This window comes from Fusarium subglutinans (assembly GCF_013396075.1).
Source record: "Fusarium subglutinans strain NRRL 66333 chromosome Unknown NRRL66333_c0000128, whole genome shotgun sequence".
Taxonomy (NCBI): domain Eukaryota; kingdom Fungi; phylum Ascomycota; class Sordariomycetes; order Hypocreales; family Nectriaceae; genus Fusarium; species Fusarium subglutinans.
In genome coordinates this window covers 82,934-104,801 of record NW_023502191.1, presented here as the reverse complement: position 1 = coordinate 104,801, position 21,868 = coordinate 82,934, and the positions used below count along the sequence as shown (strand labels likewise).

General features: G+C 49.9%; 9 protein-coding genes across 9 annotated transcripts; 4 read left to right on the top strand and 5 right to left on the bottom strand.

Annotated features, from left to right (window-relative positions):
* Window positions 1–438: 438 nt before the first annotated feature.
* FSUBG_8937 (t-complex 1 subunit alpha) lies at window positions 439–2,311 on the bottom strand (the record flags this gene model as incomplete). The annotated part of the gene is made up of 3 exons (XM_036687396.1): window positions 439–1,962; window positions 2,023–2,108; window positions 2,224–2,311. 3 exons carry the CDS (start codon window positions 2,309–2,311, stop codon window positions 439–441), a joined length of 1,698 nt encoding a protein of 565 aa, XP_036535592.1.
* A 678-nt stretch (window positions 2,312–2,989) lies between these two features.
* Window positions 2,990–4,707, top strand: FSUBG_8936 (prolyl-tRNA synthetase; the record flags this gene model as incomplete). The annotated part of the gene is made up of 2 exons (XM_036687395.1): window positions 2,990–3,411; window positions 3,468–4,707. 2 exons carry the CDS (start codon window positions 2,990–2,992, stop codon window positions 4,705–4,707), a joined length of 1,662 nt encoding a protein of 553 aa, XP_036535591.1.
* A 265-nt stretch (window positions 4,708–4,972) lies between these two features.
* Window positions 4,973–6,109, bottom strand: FSUBG_8935 (lysine acetyltransferase; the record flags this gene model as incomplete). Its single annotated transcript, XM_036687394.1, has 1 exon — window positions 4,973–6,109. One exon carries the CDS (start codon window positions 6,107–6,109, stop codon window positions 4,973–4,975), a length of 1,137 nt encoding a protein of 378 aa, XP_036535590.1.
* An 800-nt stretch (window positions 6,110–6,909) lies between these two features.
* Window positions 6,910–7,734, top strand: FSUBG_8934 (DNA replication complex GINS PSF2; the record flags this gene model as incomplete). Its single annotated transcript, XM_036687393.1, has 2 exons — window positions 6,910–7,023; window positions 7,090–7,734. The coding sequence occupies 2 exons, from the start codon at window positions 6,910–6,912 to the stop codon at window positions 7,732–7,734; spliced, it is 759 nt and encodes a 252-aa protein (XP_036535589.1).
* Window positions 7,735–7,939: 205 nt separating this feature from the next.
* Window positions 7,940–10,378, bottom strand: FSUBG_8933 (suppressor of mutant AC40 of RNA polymerase i and iii; the record flags this gene model as incomplete). The annotated part of the gene is made up of 3 exons (XM_036687392.1): window positions 7,940–8,339; window positions 8,389–10,097; window positions 10,235–10,378. The coding sequence occupies 3 exons, from the start codon at window positions 10,376–10,378 to the stop codon at window positions 7,940–7,942; spliced, it is 2,253 nt and encodes a 750-aa protein (XP_036535588.1).
* Window positions 10,379–11,784: 1,406 nt separating this feature from the next.
* Window positions 11,785–13,073, top strand: FSUBG_8932 (leucyl aminopeptidase; the record flags this gene model as incomplete). The annotated part of the gene is made up of 3 exons (XM_036687391.1): window positions 11,785–11,961; window positions 12,014–12,754; window positions 12,807–13,073. 3 exons carry the CDS (start codon window positions 11,785–11,787, stop codon window positions 13,071–13,073), a joined length of 1,185 nt encoding a protein of 394 aa, XP_036535587.1.
* A 319-nt stretch (window positions 13,074–13,392) lies between these two features.
* FSUBG_8931 (nuclear assembly factor NAF1) lies at window positions 13,393–15,075 on the bottom strand (the record flags this gene model as incomplete). The annotated part of the gene is made up of 1 exon (XM_036687390.1): window positions 13,393–15,075. One exon carries the CDS (start codon window positions 15,073–15,075, stop codon window positions 13,393–13,395), a length of 1,683 nt encoding a protein of 560 aa, XP_036535586.1.
* Window positions 15,076–15,618: 543 nt separating this feature from the next.
* Window positions 15,619–17,620, top strand: FSUBG_8930 (alpha-1 2-mannosyltransferase; the record flags this gene model as incomplete). Its single annotated transcript, XM_036687389.1, has 4 exons — window positions 15,619–15,692; window positions 15,761–16,019; window positions 16,076–16,495; window positions 16,541–17,620. The coding sequence occupies 4 exons, from the start codon at window positions 15,619–15,621 to the stop codon at window positions 17,618–17,620; spliced, it is 1,833 nt and encodes a 610-aa protein (XP_036535585.1).
* Window positions 17,621–19,110: 1,490 nt separating this feature from the next.
* Window positions 19,111–21,638, bottom strand: FSUBG_8929 (GAL4-like transcriptional activator; the record flags this gene model as incomplete). The annotated part of the gene is made up of 4 exons (XM_036687387.1): window positions 19,111–20,562; window positions 20,614–21,328; window positions 21,401–21,477; window positions 21,615–21,638. 4 exons carry the CDS (start codon window positions 21,636–21,638, stop codon window positions 19,111–19,113), a joined length of 2,268 nt encoding a protein of 755 aa, XP_036535584.1.
* Window positions 21,639–21,868: the final 230 nt, after the last annotated feature.

The window sequence follows — 21,868 nt, the reverse complement described above, 5'->3', positions numbered from 1 at the left end:
TGCCTTTATTTCGAGGTAATACGATCATGTGAAGTGTGAAAACATTGCTAGTATTCAACATTAGACTTGCACGTTTGAGACGGACATCTACAGACTTCAAGGAATGTCAGTTATAAGAACTTGAAAAGGCTCATCAGCCCTGTCAAATCGAGAATTATAGTTGATGACTAACGTAACTTTATTTGTATATCCCAGCATACTATAAAGTTGATGAGCAATCAAGAATGGAATTGTATAGTCAAAACAGAGTTTCCAAAATACTTGAGAAACGGTAATCACTTTTATCTACCTAGTTGAGTCTACATACTAGTGCATTTATATGCACCCTGTATTATAACGAGGCCTGATATCACACAATGAGTATAAAACATTCAATCATGAACGGACACCCAAGCTTTTGATTCTATACCTGACAATCCGAACTCATTACATTTCATCTTAATGGCCATGTCCATCATCCTCCCTCTGCTCAGGGTCCAACTTGATCAGGGTATCGATACGCATGATGCTGATGCAGGCCTCAACGGCACTCTTGAGCTGTCGGACCTTGCTGAGACTGGGCTCAAGCACACCCATCTTAATCTCGTCAACAACCTTGCCCTTGGCAAGGTCAAGGCCGTAGTTCTTGTAGCCCTTCTTCTTAGCAATGGTCTTCTCGTCCTCGCTGCCGTCGCCCTCAGCGATGCGCTGTGACAGAGCGTGCCTTGATCGGAGCTGAGCAGTGAGCTCTGCGGCGTCCTTGGCAGCGTTAACAGCCAAGGTCTTAGGAATAACAAGGAGAGACTGAGCAAACTCGCCAATGGCGAGTTGTTCTCGGGAGCCAACGGTACCAGCAAACTCCTCAAGGTAGATGTGAAGGGCAGTCTCAACGGCACCACCACCGGGAACGATGCTGCCACTCTCGAGAGTTCGCTTGACAGCGCACAGTGAGTCGTGAACTGATCGCTCCATCTCGTCGAGGGTAAAGTCGTTAGGGCCACGGAGAATGCAAGAAGCAGAGGAGTGTGCCTTGGTTCCCTTGACCAGAATGCACTCATCATCGGAGATGCGCTCCTGGACGACCTCCTCGGCGTAACCTAGATAAGAGGGATCGAACTTCTCGTCGCCGTTAAGATCAGAGAGTGTGCTGAGCATGGTGGCACCGGTTGCTCGGGCGATTCGTCGAAGATCCTCCTTCTTACATCTTCGTACACCCATGGCACCCTTCTCAACAAAAGTCTTGAGCACCAAATCATCAATACCCTTTGTTGTGAGAATGACGTTGGCGCCAGCCTTAAGAATCATCTCCACTCGGTCGAGGACCATACCGGACTCACGGGCTCGGATCTGCTCAAGCTGTTGAGGGTCGTCAACGGTGATCTGAACACCAAGCTTCATGCGTTCCTTTTGCAAGTTCATGTCCAAAACAGCAATCTTGGCATCCTGGATCCGTGTAGGCATGGCTTGCGAGGCGACAGTGCAGTTCAAGGCGTATCCCTTTACCAGGACAGACTCGAGTGTGCTCTTTCCGTGGGCCTTGAGGATGTTGACAGCCTTGACGGGGTACTTTGTCTCGTTTCGGTTGTTTGTAGACTTGACAGCCTGCATGGCATCTACAACCATGTCGGCGAAGAAATCCGAGTCGGCTCCAATGATCTTGCTGGACATGGAGGTCTTGGCAATGCTAAGGAGGGAATCACGGCCGAGTTCGTCAACCTTGATGCTAACATTCTCGTTGAGGTACTTGATAGCCTCTCGCAGGGCAAGTCGGTATCCTGTAATGATAGTGGTAGGGTGTATCCGGTTCTTCATGAGTTCGTTTCCGCGACGTAGCAACTCGGCAGCGATCAGAACGACAGAGGTGGTACCATCACCAACTTCCTTATCTTGTTGTTGCGCAAGGTCAACGAGAATCTTGCCGGCAGGGTGCTCGACATCGAGAAGGCTGAGAATGGTGGCACCGTCGTTGGTAACAGTAACATCCTAGTATGAAGTGTGAGATATAGTCGGGCGCGGAGCGAGGAGGAGGGCTAGGTTGCATACACCGATATCGTCCACCATCATCTTGTCGAGGCCGCTGGGACCGAAGGAACTCTTGACAACATTTGCGATTGCCTGTGTAGCGAGGACTGAATGCCTATTAGCATGTTGTCCGTATTTGAAATCCAATATCAAAGGTTCATGTCTCCCCCCACTTCCCCCTAACATGTAGCAAAAGGCGGGACAAGACATAGACAGACATACCATTCTGGTCTCTAATATCAGAACCAGAGATCTTCTGGCCACCCAAGAAAAGGGTGCCGTTTCGGGGCTGCTCGAACATGGAAGCCATAGTTGCAGCTATTGGTAATGTTGACGGTAAAAGGCGGCTTCGTCAACGTGGGGATGGAGTTAGGAAATTCTACCAGCAGGCTACCATACGCAGACAGAACCTGCCCGAGCTGTGAAGCTCCAGTGCCCCTCGACTGGACTTTTTTGTCGGAGGCTGGCGTTATTCCGGCGCCGACAGAATATAGCTGCTCTGCCGCTGTGTGATGGTTACAGGGCGTAAATCGGATACCCATCCCGAAGTCCAGGGCACTTGACAGAAGGTGCACGGACCCCAGAAACCCCAAAACTAGGTAACCCCTGCCGCGTTATCGGACTTCCCTGCAGCTGAGCAACCGCTGTTTCAATTGGCTGATAGGGCATTGGGCCTGAATTTTGGGCTAGATTTCTAGCGGTGCCGCCGTGAGAGTCAAGCCTGGGCGGGCAAGGAGGGGCAACCGCCGCACAGCAGCACCAACTGCACCTCCCTCGACTGCGGGGCACAAAGTCAAGTCCGACGTTTACTTCGACTCACACCCCGAAGCCTTTCTTCTCCTTCTCCCCCCTCAATAGATAACATCGCTCCTCTGCTTCTCGATTCTTTAAAGGCGCGCAAGCCACTGTTCGGTTGCCTTGAATCTACTATCATCCTCTATTACTTTTCTGTCAATTACCTTTCGACTAACGCACGAATCTCACCAAAATGGAGGGCGCCGCCGAACAGTCCAAGAGCGCCTTGAAGAAGGCCGAGAAGCAGGCTCGTCTTGCTGCTGAGAAGGCTGCCAAGGCTGCCAAGCAGACCAACCTTCCCGTCGTCGGCGGAAAGAAGGCGGACGAGATCATTGGAATTACAGTGTCCAAGGCCGAGAACTTCCCCCAATGGTACCAGGAGGTCGTCCTCAAGGCCGAGATGGTCGAGTACTACACCGAGATTTCGGGTTTCTTCGTTCTCCGACCTCTTGCCATGCATATCTGGAACGAGATCCGAAAGTGGTTCCAGGCTCACATCGAGGAGATGGGCGTTGACGAGACCAACTTCCCTATGTTCCTGTCTTCCAAGTCGCTCGAGAAGGAGAAGGATCACGTCGAGGGCTTCGCCCCTGAGCTTGCTTGGGTCACCAAGGCGTAAGAATGCCCTTGCAAATCGTTGCTTTTATGAACCTATATTGACAACCCTCCAGTGGTGACAAGGATCTCGAGGTTCCTGTTGCGGTCCGTCCTACCTCCGAAGCCGTCATGTACCCCTACTATGCCAAGTGGATTCGCAGCCACCGAGATCTCCCCTTCCGCCTCAACCAATGGAACTCTGTCGTTCGCTGGGAGGCCAAGCAAACAACTCCTTTCCTCCGAACCCGTGAGTTCCTCTGGCAGGAGGGCCACACTGCTCACTTGACTGAGGAGCTTGCTGGTGCTGAGGTGCTCGAGATTCTTGAGCTTTACGCTGGTGTTTACGAGAAGCTTCTGGCTGTTCCCGTCGTTCGAGGCCGAAAGACCGAGAATGAGAAGTTCGCCGGTGGTTATTACACCACCACTGTCGAGGGCTACATTCCTTCCAACGGCCGTGGTATCCAGGGCGCCACCTCTCACGCCCTTGGCCAGAACTTCAGTAAGATGTTCGACATCACCGTTGAGGACCCTGCCAATAAGGGCTCTCACATTCACGTCTGGCAGAACTCTTGGGGTCTCTCAACCCGTGTCATTGGTGTCATGGTCATGATTCACGGTGACGATAAGGGTCTGGTTCTTCCTCCCCGTGTGGCCAAGACTCAGGTTGTCATCGTCCCTGTTGGCATTACCAAGAAGACTACCCCTGAGGAGCGACAGAAGCATGAGGAGCAGGTTGAGGACATCCGAGCCAACCTAAAGAAGGCTGGTGTTCGTGTCACCTCTGATTGGCGAGAGGGTTACACTCCTGCCTGGAAGTTCAACGACTGGGAGCTCAAGGGTGTTCCTCTGCGTATCGAGTTCGGTCCCAAGGATGCTGCCAAGGGCGTTGTCAGCACTGCGCGACGTGACACCGGCGAGAAGGGAGAAATTGCCATCACCGATGTCGCTACCAAGATCCCCGAGCTTCTTGAGACCATCCAAGCAGATATGTACAGCAAGGCCGAGAAGTCTTTCCGAGAGCACCGACTCACTATCACCAAGTGGGAGGATGTTCTTCCCGCTCTTGACAACAAGAACGTTGTGCTCATCCCCTTCTGTGGTGCTCCCAAGTGTGAGGACCGCATCAAGGAGCTCACCACTCGTGAGGACCAGCCTGATGTCCCCGAGAACCAGAAGCTTGCCACTATGGGCATGAAGAGTCTGTGTGTTCCCTTTGAGCAGCCCGAGGGTATTGTCCCTGGTGAGACCAAGTGCCTCAGCCCTGAGTGCCAAGATAAGGCCGACAAGTGGACCATGTTCGGGCGAAGCTATTAAGGAGTTGAATGAAATTTTATAGTCAGGGAGCGGGAAGGCGTTGACCTGGCATGTTTATGATACACCAGTGCGATTGTTTATGACTTGATGTGAATGTGATTATATCATGAAAATGGGATGGGGGGCTGGTCACGGAATCAAAACAGTTAAGAAAAGAAGATAGATCGTAGCGATCATATTTATCAACATCTCGTTGGTCTAGACAACTGTTTTCTATCGAGTCACTGCTAGCTTTTGTGCTGTTCGAGCCGGGATATATCAGTATTTAACACCAAGCAAACCTCTCGTTAGCAATCCAGTCAACTTCCGGGTCAGAACCATTGAGCCAGTTTAGACTAGCAATGTTGCTGTTTTCCCGGACGATGAATTTGGCTCCAAGGGATTGGATGCTTTCTGTGACCCTTCGCACCCGATCTTCGGGGTTCCAAACTTCAACCTTGGAGCATTTCCATTCCTTGGCCTCTTTCTGAACGAAACTTGCAATGGCTTGGATGCCTTTGGCAAATGTCTCATCTGAGATGCTCTCATCTTCCACAACTAGGCGCAATACACGAATGACGTTCTTCTCGGGCTGGTCAAGCATGCCGTAGAAGCTGCAAGTCCAGAGAGCCCAGATCCTCGAGTTGGGGGCGTCAGGTGGAGTGTATACAGCACCGTGGACAGTTGGTGTGCGGGAGAAGATGTGTTTGCACATAAAGTTCTCCCGGTGAATATGCCATTTGATAGTGGTGATATCAGGAATGACTGCAGCGCTGACTTGAGATGACTTTGAGATCCTGTCTCGAAGAAGTTGCTCATCTCGAGCTGCCAGGTCTGGAATGTCATCGAGAGTGATAGGCTTCAGGGATGAATCGGCAGTTGGCTCAGTCTCAGTGACTGGAAACTCGAGATATGTGCTCCTGAAGGGTTCCCATCCTATCGTTTGGTAGAATTTCGGTCCGACATCTGACCAAAGGACCGAGAAGTCAGCAGCGCCTTCATTCTTTTGCTGTCTGCTTTTCAGCTCATCCGCAATGAGGGACAGCATCTTTCTGGCATATCCCTTTCCTCTATATTCAGGAAAAGTAAAGACACTGGCCACACCGTGAGCCGTTCCATCTCTTGCTTTTCCATCCTTGGTTCGAACAAAGGCTCTTTTGTTGTAGGTCTCACAAGATGAGAGGACGGGTCTTTGACCGGGCTTTTTGTCTCCATCGGTGAGGATCCAGCTTGTTACGCCGCCATCCCGAGCCAGAGGGGCCTCGAGATTATCGTATTCTCTAGTGATATAGTCCTCCATGGACAAGGCGGCTCCCCAATGGGGTTGAGTGCCCTTCCATATGAGCTCTCGTTCAGAGGAGGTGGGGTTTGTAAGTATAAGAGATGGAGATGTGACCGGGGGGAGGGCTTCAGTTGACGCCATTGTAAATTGTTGCTGTATAGATGTGTGGGTTAAACTCTTGTATTGGATTTTTGTTTTGTATGTTCATAAACTGTAATAATGTCTCGTTTTGAGGCGTCTTATACCTCATGAACGGGAGAGGATATTCAGATTTACGCTGTTCTAACTAGGGGCGGCCCCGCATCGGCTGTGGAGCTGGACATTTACCCTGAACACGCCGGATGAGTCTTATATTCCACGTTGCCAAGTATTCGTGACTCGATTGGTATCATTCGATTTCGTAAAATCATGTAATTTGACTTGTTGTGAGAATTTGCGTCAGTCTTTCTTGATTTGTTCAAGTCTAGGAGTGACTTCTTTTGGATTCCAATATGAAATGCTTGAATGACTGTGGAGGGTTCGAGTGAGTGAGTATAAGGTGATGAATTGGGGAGACGAAGTGTCAGCGTCTTTCCCTGATCTCATTGAACCATTGTACATCATGACAACTTGTAAGCCATGAGGATATTGGTGGAAATAAGTTGTCGACTGTCAGCGTACTAAGCAATCTTATACACTGCATTTCTCGAGTTGACTTAATTCGAGATCGGCTAGTGGTTTGAATCGGTTTGAATATAAGGAAAGCCGATATCATAAACGGTGATAATTATTTGACATCAGTGCTAACTTTTATGAATGAAGGGAGCTCTACCTTAGTCTAGTGGTGGGGTTGACATGACACGCCGAGCAGCTCCCTAACATAGTAGTGAGGGGCATTCTATGAAAACCTCCAATTTATATCCTACAACTCGAGATACTAAACCTCGATTGGACCACACAAAATGGCCTTACCACTTCCTTCAGGGCTCACTCCCTCAGAAGTCGCATTTCTATGTGAAATGGAACTCGTCACTGTCGTTCCCCGCCAACGCCTTGAGAGCATTGATCTTCTATCGGTGAGCGCGTCCCCGTCGCGTTTATATATACGCTCGACGCTGACCTGACCTGTTACTGTTACACAGGGCACGACACCAACTCTCCGGCCGCCGCGCAGAAGTAACTTGCCTTTATGGCTTGCGATACTGTTAAAGAAGCAACGGCGCGCCAATATTGTTCCTCCTCCTTGGCTTCATCCCGATTCTTTACGCGATATTGTACACCACGAAACCAAGGTCGACCCTAAAGGATGGGCGCCACCACCTCCTCCTCCGGTGCGGGCAGATAGTCAGGGAAACGCCAGGAGACTAGACCCCTTTGTCGATGACGACGTAGTACTGTCGCCGCCGTTTCTTCCATCCTGTACATCAGATGCGCCTTCAGGTGCCCTGCCATATCACTGGTTCGAAGTCGCAGAAATGCTCCTCGCCCACGCCTCAGACGATGTCGCCTCCTCTTCAGAAGTGCGTTCGCTACTTCGAGATCTACAAGAAGTCAGGGCTGCAAAGATGCGCTCCAGTACCGCCCAACTTGAGGGTGGAGTCGACGGTGTCATGAGCCTGCGAGGAGTGGGAGCTATGGAGCTCGCAGAGAGCAGAGGATTCGTCGTCGGTGTAGTGGAAGGTGTAAGGAAACTCGGCGCAAGCACAGAAGCAACACGGAGAGACGAGGAGGAACAAGGCGGTGGTGATGAGTCGGATGAGGCGAGCGACGAGGACATGGAACTATGACCCTCCATCTAGGCTATGAGCGAAGAATTACGAATTCACGAAAAAGGGGTGAAGCATACATACATGGCGCAATTAAAGGAGAACGACTTGTAAGTCGATTATTATTCTATACCAATTCTTCCCAAAGTTCCTGTCTAACGTCTAAATCAAAACATAGCCCATTATTTTGAACTCCATGAAATACCTGACTAACATCGCTACCAACTCATACCTGCGCTGCCGACTGAGCAAGGATCAGCCTATGCTTAGCAAGTCGCATAGGGTGAACTCGAAGCCTCCCGCCAGCGGGAGGCAGAAGATGAGGTGCCACCACCTCCCAACTTGCGCCTTGCAACAAGGCTCCCATAAAGTCCTCACGCATATCCAGTCCTGTCTCTCTGAGATATCTCTCGGGGTCAGCAGCTGCTTCGTGCAGAAGTTCCTCAGCCTTGAAGAACCGAGCCCAATCCTCTTGCCAGTCACTATGGCACTCGTGGCATCCTCTCCCCATATTGTGAGTACAAGGGTGGACCTTGTAGCACTCATGTCCTACTGAATGAAGCTGCTCGTACCAGTCATAATGGCGACGAGCTCTCAGCCCGGAGCCGTGCATACCTGGGATTTCACTGGGATTGTTAGTTTGCGGCCTGACAATGAGTGGATGTCTAGACTTACGGATCGAAAGACGGCCAGATTGGCGGGCTGAGTTCACCTGAGGTTAGGTCGTCCACGGGAGTGGCAATCATCGCGTATGCGACTGGCTCGTTGCTCAACGGACTAGGCTCATCGGAAACAGGGGAATTAGAGGTCCAGGCCATAGGTTGCCAAGGCTCAGAAGCAGAGCGTGTGGTCGTGACTGTGGCTGTCGATGTTTCAACAACCATACGCGGCGACAAAGAGCGCACCCTTTTGATTCCTGCTGCGGAGGCATCCTCATCGTAGTCACAAGATCGCTTGCGCTTCCCCACGGCACCTCCTGGGTGGGCAGGAGGAGTGTCCAATCGTCCGATAGGCTGAACAGAGGTTGGGAATGAGCTTCTCAGTGGTCCGATAAACTCCGCGCAGTCTGGGCTGTCCTCCTCCTCACAACCGACTTGAGCATCATATCCGCTATAGTCGATGAACGGAACTTCTATATCTGCAGGACGGCTTGGCCGTCTAGAACGGCCATCGAGCCTGGGCGAGTCAAATCCAGCAAGGCATGTAGAACGGTTCCTGGACCCTGACGTGTTACTCACCATTGCCCACGCCCCTGTATCATCGCGTACAATGCTGGAACCGTCAGCGGCCGGCCCTGAATTGTACTCATCATCACCCTCATATCCGCTTGGATACTCTTGGGTGGAAGGAGAACCATCGGTAATCAGAACACCCGAGGACCCAGGAGGATCAGAGGGACCTGGGGGACCTGGGGGACCAGAGGAGCTAGAAGGCCCAGAGCATGGCCCTCCTGACGCATCATCATCATTACCATCGTCTTCCTCCGAGTCTGATGAGCTTTCAGAGCCGGTAAATACTGTATCGTCATCAGTTTCCTCAGAGGGTTCATAACCACTGCTGCCTCCGCTTCCACTTGACTCATCCTCAGATCCATCCCTTGGGGGATCGCCAGAACAGCCGTCGCCATCGCTTTCATACTCGTCGCTACTCGGCTGTTCGTGACCTGTAGCGATAAATACGTCTACCTTTATCGTATCGGGACTTGGGTGGTTTGGAGGTGGAGATGTTCGAGCAGGTGAGCTCGACGAAGAGGATTCTGTGTCCGAGTTTGAGCCTGAGCCAGTGCTCGAGGATGGAATATCATTGGATGGCCCAGCTGCCGAAGGCATTGGGGTCCCAGGTGCTACAGTTTCCGCTGAAGGCGAAGAAGATGGTGATGAGGATGCTGAACTCGAGCTTGAGCTGGAGTGCTCATCCTGATCAGAAGGAAAGGGTGGAGGAGGGGAAGGGGATGTGAATGGTAGCGATGAAAGCTCCGAGCTGGAGCTAGAGCCTGTGCCAAGATGACGGCCCTGACCAGAAGGGCCCGCCGCAGGTGATGAAGAAGCATGAGCTTCTCGGTAAGCTGCACCATTACGGGTGTTAACTTTGATCACTCCCCTCCTTGGAGCTGCAGATTCGTTCTGGTCAGTAGGGGCTGAACGCCCTGAGCTTGAACTAGAACTCGAACTTGAGCTTGTGCTAGGGCTTGGGCTTGGGGACGGAGTGGCAATTGCTGCAGCAGAAGTTGTAGCGGAAGAAGATGAACTCGATGTTGCTGCTGTATTCGAACCTGAGGGCTGACCCTGGTTTGAAGGGCCAGCAGCTGAAGGGCGTGCAGCGTAATTAAGCTTGAGCTTAATTCTTCTCTCTGTGTTAGCTATATTAGCAGTGCCGCTGAGCCTCTGAACAACATCATTGAATGGCAAGGGCTCAGGGTCCGCAACTAGGGAACGTCTTCGGCAATCTCTATCAGATTCAAGTTTCGCCATCAGAGGGGGGGCACCATTCAGCCTGGAGCGGGCTCGGGTCAGTCGCAGACTTGATTGAGTAGTAGTAGTAGTAGTAGTAGGAGGAGGAGAGGAGGAGGAGGAGGAGGAGGAGTAGGCTCAGGATTTCGAGGTCTTGGAGCAGCCTTGGCTTTGCCCTTCCCCTTTCCCTTCGGGCTGGGTTTCTTGTTCGGCATTGTGTTTATAGTTGTGAATAGTTTCGATAATGGATTGGATGTTCGACAAAGCTCTGCTTTGCTAGTAACGTAATGGGTTGTGATACTAAATGGTTGAACATGTTTGAACTGAGAAGACACAGCGTCTGTTATATATCTTCTTCATCATGGTGATTGTGAGTGCAATGGCATGTTCTTGTTGTGAACAATGATCTATTGCTTTATGAAGGTCTTTTCCCAGTAAACAAAGGCTATGTATTGCATGAACACTATAGACATCAAAGACAAAGTAGACGCTTAGTCTAAAGATACCATGGTCGCTTGAAGATATTTTACGCTCGTTAATGAACAAATACTTGCCAAACAAAGAAGCCGGGCTTCTTTATTCCCCAGGACTCACAAAGAGGCTCAAACACCTGCATTCAGAGCCTGTAACAGATAAGTCATACCATGTTCACTAGAACACTCACATGACTGAAAGGGCTTCATCAGATGCAAATATCATATATCTGTTGTAAGTGAAACTACCTACACAGGAGTGGTGGAATACGTCTATATCACGGCTTAGCTGTAGGTTTTCCAAGCAGCCAATAGCGAATGAGAGGGAAGCAAACCTCTTTAGATGTTGTTAGCAAACTACCATTTGCCTTGTTTGAATTATGCAACGTGATATCGGCTTTGTGCCCCCCAGCTTCTCCGTGTCAGAATCTTTTGTCTGAGATTCAATAATCATGATGGCCAGTTCATCAATGTGAGCTAATGAGGCTCTAGATTTGACTTGATGTTTTCTTTCTTGGACAAATCACGGTGTCTGGTGATCTCCTATAGCTGTATTGGTGAACCTAACTACCGAAGGTTAGACAATTGCCGAAAACATGTCTTGGTTTGAGTTTATCATTGTGGCCGAAGCTACCCTAGAAGCTCTCATGATATGTTGCAGCCGCTAACTAGACCTAACGGTGATGTACCTGGGTAGCCGAGAGTGTATAAATGGAATTAGCATAAGGACATATAAAAAGGCTTCAGATACTGGCCTGCTCAGAGAAGTATATGTTTACCATGATAGGGAAGATCGATATCTTTTCACATATGAAAGAATGTTATCAATTAGGGAAGTATACTCATCATATCTTGGCTTGGACGCATATCGCCTGACAAGAAGCAGGTACAGTTGGGTAGCCCCTCCCTCATGGCAACCGGGTCTCCACACCGCACCTTCCGGAGCAATCACACGACCAAGCCATGACCGCTATCGCCTGAAACGGCAAGTATCTACCTTACGTGATCGTCATGGTACCTGCCTCGGATCTTACCTATCTCTCAGGTAGGTAGGCAGTTCCGCGCGTCTTCGCCTTCTTCATACCTATCCTCTTCCAAACACCATCTTCTTGCCATTCACCGTTTCAATTATCGCATCTGCAGACACAATGAAGTTCTCGCAGGCTTCTCTTCTGGCGGCTTGTCTGCCTGCTGTCTCCGCTCGCTTTATCGAAACCGCCGAGGCCGACAACGTCATTCTCCAGCCAGACGAGCTGTTCCTGGTCGAGACCGCCCCCGGCAAGACGCAATGGGTGACTGAGGAAGAGAAGTGGGAGATGCGCCGTGTAAGTCTCATGTAATGCTCTCAGCTTCCGTTGGGTAACTAACACTACATAGAACGGCCAAAACTTTATGGACATCACCGACACACCATCGCTCGGCTCCAAGCGCATCAACGCCGAGAGCACTGTCACGTTCCCCAAGAAGTGCGTGAACCAGGATGATGTCAAGAAGCTCTCCAAGAACCTCGAGAAGAAGAACATGCAGGCCAACCTCGAGAAGTTGACCAGCTTCCACACCCGATACTTCAAGTCCGACTACGGCCTTCAGTCCTCCGACTGGGTTCTTGAGAAGGTCAACCAGATCATCAAGGACGCTGGCGCTGAGGATACTGTTTTCGCCGAGAGCTTCCCTCACACATGGAAGCAACACTCCGTCATTGCGACCATCCCTGGCCAGTCTAACAGCACTGTCGTAATCGGCGCCCACCAGGATTCCATCAACCTCTTCCTCCCTTCCATTCTCGCCGCCCCAGGCGCTGATGACGATGGTAGCGGTACAGTTACTATCATGGAGGTGTTCCGCGCTCTTCTCAACTCCAAGGACGTCGTTAAGGGAAAGGCTCCCAACACCATCGAGTTCCATTGGTACTCAGCTGAGGAGGGTGGTCTGCTCGGAAGCCAGGCTATCTTCAAGTCGTACGAGGAGAATGGCCGCGACGTCAAGGCTATGCTTCAGCAGGATATGACTGGTTACGTCCAAAAGACTCTCGATGCCGGTCAGCCCGAGAGCGTTGGTGTCATTACTGACTTTGTCGACCCCGGTCTGACCAAGTTCATCAAGACAGTCGTTGAGGAGGTACGTTTGTTCAGATTTCTTTGCATGCTCTCATACTAACTCTAATTTCCAGTACTGCAGCATTCCTTGGGTCGAGACCAAGTGCGGTTATGCCTGCTCCGACCATGCTTCTGCTTCCAAGGCCGGCTACCCCTCAGCCTTTGTTATTGAGTCCGCCTTCGAGTACTCTGACCCTCATATCCACGGTACCGATGATAGCATTAAGTATCTGTCTTTCGACCACATGCTCGAGCATGCTCGCATGACCCTTGGTCTTGTTTACGAGCTTGGGTTCTACGACTTCTCTGACAAGACTGAGGAGAAGTGGAGTGACCTGTAAACGACCGATATTGTGAAATTTTGTGTAGAAAGCAGCCATCTCCTTTTTGGATGGGTTGCCTCGACTCAGTTATTATGAGCAACGGATTACATATGAGGATACACGCATAGTTAGCATTGAATAAGACCATCTGTTTGAAACTATACAAAACGTGCACCAGAAAAGTGCTTACCAACTAGTCCAGAAGATTGCCCACAAGGTTGTAATTACATCATGAATTGCTTACATATAACTTGATTTGCCCTTTTGTCTATACCCCTATAAAGAAAAATCCCGAGCGCCACTGATGACCTACTAACACCCCTTGTTTACAGATCGTTTACTGGCCCTGTCCATTTCCATTATTAGGAGGCTGCTGCTGCTGTCCCCAGGGCGACTGGCTGTTCTGCTGCCCTTGCATACTCGACATCAACGCAGCCAAGAATGCCGGGTTGACGAAAGATCCGCCATTGGCAGCCTGCTGTTGACCTTGTGCAGCTGGCCATCCAGGAGGAGGTGGTGGAACAGCCGCAGCATTACTCTGAGCAGGTGACTGAGGCCAACCAGGAATTTGGAAACCAAAGTTGGGCATCGCTGGTGGCGCGCCATGAGTTGCAGGTTGAGCACCGGCCCATGGGGCTGGAGGAGCAGCCTGTTGGGCATGCTGAGGAGACGCCTGAGGAGGTAGCGAGTAGCCGTCTCTAGGCTGGCTGGAACCTCCTCTTCCACCACGTCCAGAACCACGTCCACGACCCCCACGCCCTCGAGAATCGCCACGGCGTCCTCCTCGCTGGTGAAAATTTCTGCTCGATGGAGGCTCGTAGGTCTCTGTTGTAGAGGGACCGGAGCCATAACCGGGTGGCCGTGCTAGAGGCTTGTAGGGGCCGTCATCGTCGTCGTCGTAGTTGAGGCCTCCGTCCGGTCGCGATTCTTGTCGCAGAGGATGAGGCTCCTTGCCTCCCCTGGCCGGGTCCTTCTTCCACTTGTCCTTCTTCTTCTGCTTGATCGCTCGCTTATACTCGGCCTCCTTCTCATCGTCTGAGAACTCCATCTCGTCATCGCCGACTTCCTCATCGTGGAGGTTACTGGCGTCTGAGCCCTTCATGTTCTTCAATGGCTCGGTGAAGACATACGCGGCGTGATCGGTAGGGTAGTACACGGTTCGGCCGACCTCGAGTCCCAAGTCTTTGATGTCCTGTTCTGATGTGAAGCGCACGGTATACATGGGCTGAAGAACCTTTCCGATCGTGTCTGCAATCGCACCGATGACGACTCGTTCAGCTGTGCAGAGCACGGATCCAGAATCAAGAACCTGGTACTCGCCAGGTGTGAATGCCTTGATCAACATCATGTTCTCCACGATGTGCTCGATAGCTCCCAGCTCCTCAATCTTCATCTCGGGTGTAATTGTAACATTAGGCTTGGGAATTACTTCTTCAGGAATCTCATTCTTTGTTCGGACCTGAGTGGTTCTTGAACCAGTAGCTCCTCGATCGCCCTCGTCATCTGATCCTCCTTCAGCCTGCATGAGCAGGCGCGCGGTCTCTTCAACGCCCAAAAGCTCGTAACCTTCGTTGTCGTCGGAGTCTTCGTCGGAGGAATCAGAGCTGCTTGATTCTGAGGATGATTCGTATGGTGAAGAGTCGATTTCCCATTCAGGATTATCGCCCTGGTCGTTCTGAAGTGGTACGGTCTCGGTGTTCTCTGTAGGGGCTGCTTGCGCAGCAGGAGTTGGGTTGAGACCGCCGATAGCGGCCTCGAGGGCACCTGTCAGAGAAGGAGGACTTTCGGGTTGATCGACTGCCATGGCATCTGAAACTGCGACTAGAGTAGGCTCAGCCTCAGAGGGCTTAGCCTCAGTGACAGCAGATGCTGAAGGCTGGTCTGTGGTGTTATTAGGAGCAGCATTTGTGATCTCAGTATCTTGAACACTTGTGGCAGCAGCAAGAACATCGGCGGGCATTGGTGGAAGAGTCTCGTTGGGTTTGGCCTGGCCAAGGCCGGGGATTTGAAAACCGGACATGTTGTGTTGTGGGCTCTTTGTTATATATTGTCTTGAGTAAAATGATAGATGGAAGATTAAGGTACTCTTGACTCATTAGAAATAGATGAGACGGTAAAGACCAAAAGACAGATTAGAATGCGACAGGCGCAAAAATTAAGATGAAGAAAAGCAGAAAGTTTCAGAGCGCCTCTTCCTCATGGGTAAAAGACCCTTCCATGCTAGCGCCAGCAAGAAAAATCAAGGTGAACAATAAAGTGGAACTGGTCTCCCGGCGCTAGTACCCCACAGCACATGCTTCACCGTCGGTGAGCCACGCGCCTCGGTTAAGCCTTAAAAGGCGCCTGCTTTAATAAATGTTAGTGCTAGGTAAGGTAGTGTTAGTGGTTAGTTAGTGCTACCTAAGTAGGTTCCCATGGTAAGGCCCCTTCCCCAACTGTTGAAGGAAGCTCCAAATTCCCTACCCACCCACATCTTGTCTACCCACTCACCATGACATGACGACAACATTCCTTTCCTTGTAAACCATCTTAACTCACGTCGAAATTCGAGTCGACAACAACGATGGCTCCAGGTACAGCCCAACAGTCGCAACAGCGGCAGTTTGTGCATCCAACCGCCAGTCATGCCAAGAAAAAGTATGTAGAATGCTTATTTCATCCCACTTCGAGAGCTCTACTAACCATGTATGCCTTTCTCAATTTAGAGCTCCAAGCGCATATTCTATGCAACCGATTTCCGCCTTCTACTGGTTCCTCGGTGCCGCTCTCGTATCCGCCTGGTTCGCCCCGATTCAAGATTGCGATGAGACGTTCAATTACTGGGAGCCGACTCACTACTTGTCCCATGGCTATGGTCTTCAGACGTGGGAATATTCTCCAGACTATGCTATACGCAGCTGGCTCTACGTCGCCTTTCACGCCATTGTCGGCAATGTGCGTCGAATATTTCCTCACTCGAACAAGGTGAGCTGCATACGATGAGACATACGAAAAGAGGTCCATTGACGCCGTATCTTCAGGTCGCCGAATTCTACTTTGTGCGGTTTGGGCTAGCATTCGTGTGCGCCATCACTCAGACGATCCTTTTCATGGTCACCAGCACCACGCTCAATAGCCGAATTGGCCTCTTCTTCCTCATCGCAACTATTGCAAGCCCTGGGAACTTCCATGCAAGCACTGCTTACCTTCCATCGAGCTTTGCGATGTACCTGGTCACTGTTGGAGCTGCAGCTTTTATGAACTGGCGAGGTGGTCTCAAGACTTCTCAGGGCATGTTTTGGTTTGCTGCTGCTGGAATTCTGGGATGGCCTTTTGCTGCTGCGCTTTGTGCGCCCTTTATGCTCGAAGAGCTCATCCTGCTTTTATTTGGTGACAAGACAGCGTTGTGGGAAGCATTTGTTCGCATTGGTCGTGGTGTAGTTTCTGCAATCTTGCTTCTTGTAGGTCTGTGTTTCTCTGCTTCAAGGCCGATCTAATATTTCTAGGCCGGTGACTACTTTGTCAACCTCTTCTTCTATAAGAAGGCGGTTTCTGTGACATGGAACATTGTCAAGTATAACATCTTCTCGTCAAACCATGGCCCAGAGCTATATGGAACAGAGCCTTGGACATTCTACTTCAAGAATCTGGCTCTGAACTTCAACCTATGGTTTGTTCTGGCTCTTGCTGCTCTGCCTCTCTTCATACTCCAGAAGATCATTTCACCATCCGGCCAAGGGTTCCAGACCGGGTTAAGAACCGTTGTGTTTCTCTCTCCCTTCTACATGTGGCTGGCTATCTTCAGCGCACAGCCTCACAAGGAGGAAAGGTTCATGTATCCGGCCTATCCTTTCCTAGCGCTCAACGCAGCCATTTCTCTTCATATGATTTTGACTGCTTTGGGCAACTCTGATCCTAAGTCCCTTGTTGGAAAGATTCCTGCCAAGCTAAAGCTCCTGGTTGTTACTCTCACCATGATTCTGTCTATCGATGTCGCTCTTTTCCGTGTCTACGGTATCTGGTCCGCTTACTCTGGACCTATGAAGATTTACTCTCCCCTGTGGGAGGGGACAGATGGCAAAGAGCCCATCGGCCGTGAGGAGGATACCGTCTGCTTCGGAAAAGAGTGGTATCGTTTCCCTTCATCTTACTTTCTGCCCAGGGATATGCATGCCAGATTTGTCCGCTCCGAGTTCAGAGGTCTTCTGCCTGGTGAGTTCGCCGAAGCCGAGACTGGCTTCGGCTTTTGGAGCGGCACTTGGCTTCCAACAGCGGGTATGAATGATCACAACGAGGAGGATTTGGGCAAATACACGGAGCTCCCTGCGTGCGCATTCTTGGTCGACACTCAATACCCAGAGAGACATGACCCTCTGCCGCCAAATGAACCCGACTACATTGCAGACGAGAAGAACTGGGAAATTGTCAAGTGCGAGCCTTTCCTTGACGCTGCCAAGACACACATGCTCGCAAGGACTCTTTGGGTTCCGGATGCGTCATTCATCCCGGACAAGTTCAAGAGAAAATGGGGTAGGCACTGTCTGTTGCAGCGAAAGAAGGCTGCTGAGCCTGCTGCTGCCAACTAGAAAGCTTCAGGATCAGGATTGAGCGAGCGAGCGACTGTGTTGATAGCAAAACGATAGAAAGTACTTATCTACCAGATAGATAGACCAGGTCCAATATAATTGGATAGTTCAAACAGTAATCTTCATGCATGCAGTGCGCGTCGCATCACCTTAGTCTTATTCCTACCGCCTGCTGTGGTACTCTTTTCCAAACAAATAAGGCGAGTGAGGGCCTCGAAATCCTTGATTCCAACACATCCAGGCTATTTTCATAGATTCATGGTTACACGTAACGGCAGAGCCCTACTTTGTGTTAGTCAGTCATATACCTAGGAAGACCTTGCTATAGTAAGGTGTTCCCCGAGCTTTTGGCTTGGTCTAACACTTTGTAACAGTGTCTGGTACCACGAAAGGTATGTATCTTTCCGAAGAGCCTCAGGTACCAGCCCGTCGGCTGTATTCATTTACTCATGATGGGCGATATTCTTTGATACCGCGCTCTTAGATCCACAGGTGTTGGCTGGATTATGAGTATAGAATCGAGTCCTTGCGCGAAAGATATATTGGTACGGGTACCGAGCTGGGTATATTGTTAATACGACCAACCCTCCACATCCTCAAGTTCGGACACGCCTCTTGCCTGAGCAATAATCTTGGCACCAGATCAATGCTTCAACCTTGGTTTGGAGCGACCTCCTCAGGTGACAACATCTCGTATTTCGTTTGTATGGCGACCAGTCCGGACCATGATGCAAACATTCCACAGCTGTAGCCTTCACAATAAGGAAAGTGGCAAGTAAGTAAAAATGCGGACATTCTTGGAAAAAAGAACCCAAAGAATCCATTGCTGAACAAGAGTCGCACAGCTGCTGCAGGATCGATGATGTCCAAGACTATTCTCGCCGCCTGAAGTCAGCTGAGCAACTCGCACTTGTATCATGATCTCAGTGGCACATTTGAGTCGAGTTGGGATCGAGAAAACAAGAGTGAAAGGCCCCGATGCTGCGGAGGCTAGTCGAAGTGCTACAACCAAGGTGAAACGATACTTTGGCTATTGTAATAGCATACGTCGATGTCAGCTTGTCATAGGATTTAGCGTAATAACAACAACGTACAGCAGTGTGCATATGCAAACGGTGTGTTTTTCGTTGGCAGCAATTGCCAGATATAGCGCATTCGTATCAGAACATGCATCGTGAGGAGAGCCTAAATCTTCCATGGCTATATCTCTCAGGTAGCCTTCCATACTCAAGTGAGCATGCCACATTCCGAAGCAACCCAGTGATCTCATTGAGGTAAGAGGCTTGATATAGATAGATCGCCCATTCACCATCGCTATTAAACCAGCACCAACTGTCACTCCAAGTAGTGCATTGTACGTCTGTTTCGTATATATTCTACCAAAACCCAGTTCAAGAACAAGGGGAAAGAGATTTAAGTCCGATATATGGCCTAAGATAGCAGAAAATCCAATGAAAACCCCTAAATAGAAACATAGATTGAATAAACAACTAGTCTTCCATATCGAAAACAGAGATATCCGTTCCTGTGTTTAGAAAGTCGAACGTAAATAAAGAGTCATCTTCAGTTCGTGAACCATGATCCTGGTACACTGCTGGAATGTCCAAGTATTCTTCTTGGCAGGATATTCTAGGTCTCTTGGTGAGGTGGTCGGCTTCCTCAGACTGTCGCTTATGTTGAATAGGCCAGGACATTAAGACTGGGTTATTGTTTAGTCCGATGTTTTGACCCACGTTTGTAAACCACGGTGAGCCGCTAGCCGAATCCTCCAGTGGCTGAGTAAATGGTAAGAGAAGAGAAGAATTCGAGACGGCTTCACTAATAGAACTAACTGTTGAAAAGTTCTCGGGGCCTGGTGGTGTGTCTTTGAAAGAGCTCACCACACTTTCCTGTAAAGAGCTGGATGATCTTGTTGAATGCAGGCTTGGCAGGTCGTTGAAGGCTAAAGAAGGGGTGTTGTTTGCTTCAAGGGATCGTTTCTGGCGCACAATTCTAACCAATAGACCCAGGATCCTACTGAAGCTTAATGCAAGGTTATCGACATGGGCTTGCTCAGCAGCCGTTGCAAATCGATCCCGAAGAGCTTCCAAAATTGTTATTTCCTCTTCTGGCCGACCGGGGGTGCCATCCACTTCTCCCATTGGCTGCAACAAGATATCTTTAGCAACTATGAAAGCAGCCGCTAGTGGGAAAGTTGCAGCCAAGCGAGGAAGGGATGAGGTCGCAGACTCATTGTTTTCAGACACCGCCGGTTGAGTTCGGGAATTTCTTTTCGTCTTTCTGGAGCTGGGTTGGTCGAGAAACTTTGATTGGCCTAGCATCTCTTTCAAAGTCTCAGAAAGGCGTAAATCTGGCTTTGTAGCTGTGGCCAGTAAGAAGACAAGACAGCATGCTTTGGCGTCCTTGAACGGCTGAGTAGATCTCATGTCACCATTGTCTTTGCTTAAACAGATCCTTGTTGCGAAGAAAGATAACATGAGAGAGAATGTTTCAGTGGAGATCAAACCCCTCTGCATGATGCTATGAGTCGAAGACCATTGTTCCAATCGTTGTTGTAACTGTGCCAGTACCTGGTTGTGTCTCGAATGATGTAAGTTGGGTGCACCGGCCGCATGGAAGGCCTGGTAAACTTCATCCTTAAGTTTCGCGAGCTCTAGGCGGGCTAATACATCGGGTGTTCCTGTTCCGGCTTCGTCAAAGGAAGGGGGGACGCCGGAATCATAACCTGGTAGCCAGGCTGTAGACCCGCGGAATATGGCAATATTTTTATCTCTGATATATAATGATCTAAAAACCTTGTGTCGTTCCAATATGTCTTCTGGTGGGAGACCATCGGAAGATGCATTGCTTTGATGAAGACCCATGGTGCGAGCCAGTAGACAGGCTTGAGCGAAGACGAGTTCTGCAAGCGAAGTCGTGCTGTACTGTTCGGCCACGTAACTCTGCCGCAACAGTCAGTTTAGTTTCATAATGAGAGCCAAGATGTATCTTACCAAAAGAGCAAGCGCTTGGACATTAACGAGCCTTGGTGTTAAGAATACTCGAGGGTTATTGACAGCCATTTTCAGTGTCTGTAGGAGTGTTTGGACAAAGTGGCTGTTGCCCTGAATCGTGGGCTCCTTCTTGATGCCGAGAAGAACAATCACATTGAAACAGACAGCCCAACCTTCATCCGCAGGCCCAATAGGTTGTGAATAGATTCGGTCGACGTGGGGTTGGAAATTAGATCGCACAAAGACATCAGTTGCATAATCGACATTCTTGAAGAAAGGGCCGATGACAAGGTTGAGAAACTGTCGAGGTGGGAGACATATACCAACAGGATGAGACAGCATGTCTAAGTGAGGCTCGTTGCTTGCCTCATTGAGCATCTCTTGTAACATCATATGCTCGGAAACAGCATTTTCCCCAGAGTTATTGTTCTCCGAAACAGAAAATAATGGGTGGTCGCTAAATTCCTTACAAAGAGCATAAAGAGAGCATGGTCCATGATAGCGATCAAGTGATTGTGATGTGCTTCTGACAATGTGACGATTTGTGTGAGGGGTTGACGTCGAATCCGTCCCAGAATTGCTCTCGGGGGCCCATTCCTCAGCAGGAAGAGATAAAGATCTTACGCTACTCCCACCTTTGACAAGTGATGTCAAGTCTGAGAGATCATTCTGGATACTGTGCAGTTGGCCTTCAAGCGTCTCGAAGTTTTGGCATCTGAAACACAAATAGTTTTGTAAGCCTTTGTGCACCAACCATGGGGGGAACAAATGGCGCTTCCAGACTCACAAGAGTTTGACATGATTGACGCGCTTGCCGGGAGACGAGTATCGACACTCAACACCGTCTCGCTTGCAACTTTCACACTGCGGCCGTTCTCTTCCACATCTAATTTTCCGTGCTCGGCAGTGGGCACAAGCCAAGTCGTGAGTAGACCACATTTGCGGCTGTTTCCTTTCTCGTCAGTCAATGCTAGCAAGTTCATTGATGTTTTTAAACAAACCTCTTTGCCCTGGTTATTCCACATTTTTGTTCTTGGTTGCAGATTAAAAAGAGTCAAAGGCTCCGGGTTTCGATCAGTTTTCAATGAATGATACAAGGATATAGATGAGTGGCCAAGCACTGGATGCATACAGTCATTTGACAGGTCTGAAAGAGGGGGAGCAGGCTCGCTAGGAGGACAAGAATCGCGGTACGACAACCGATATCATTACGTGAGAAATGATCTTAAGAAACAGGTCAGCGAAAGGTTCAAAG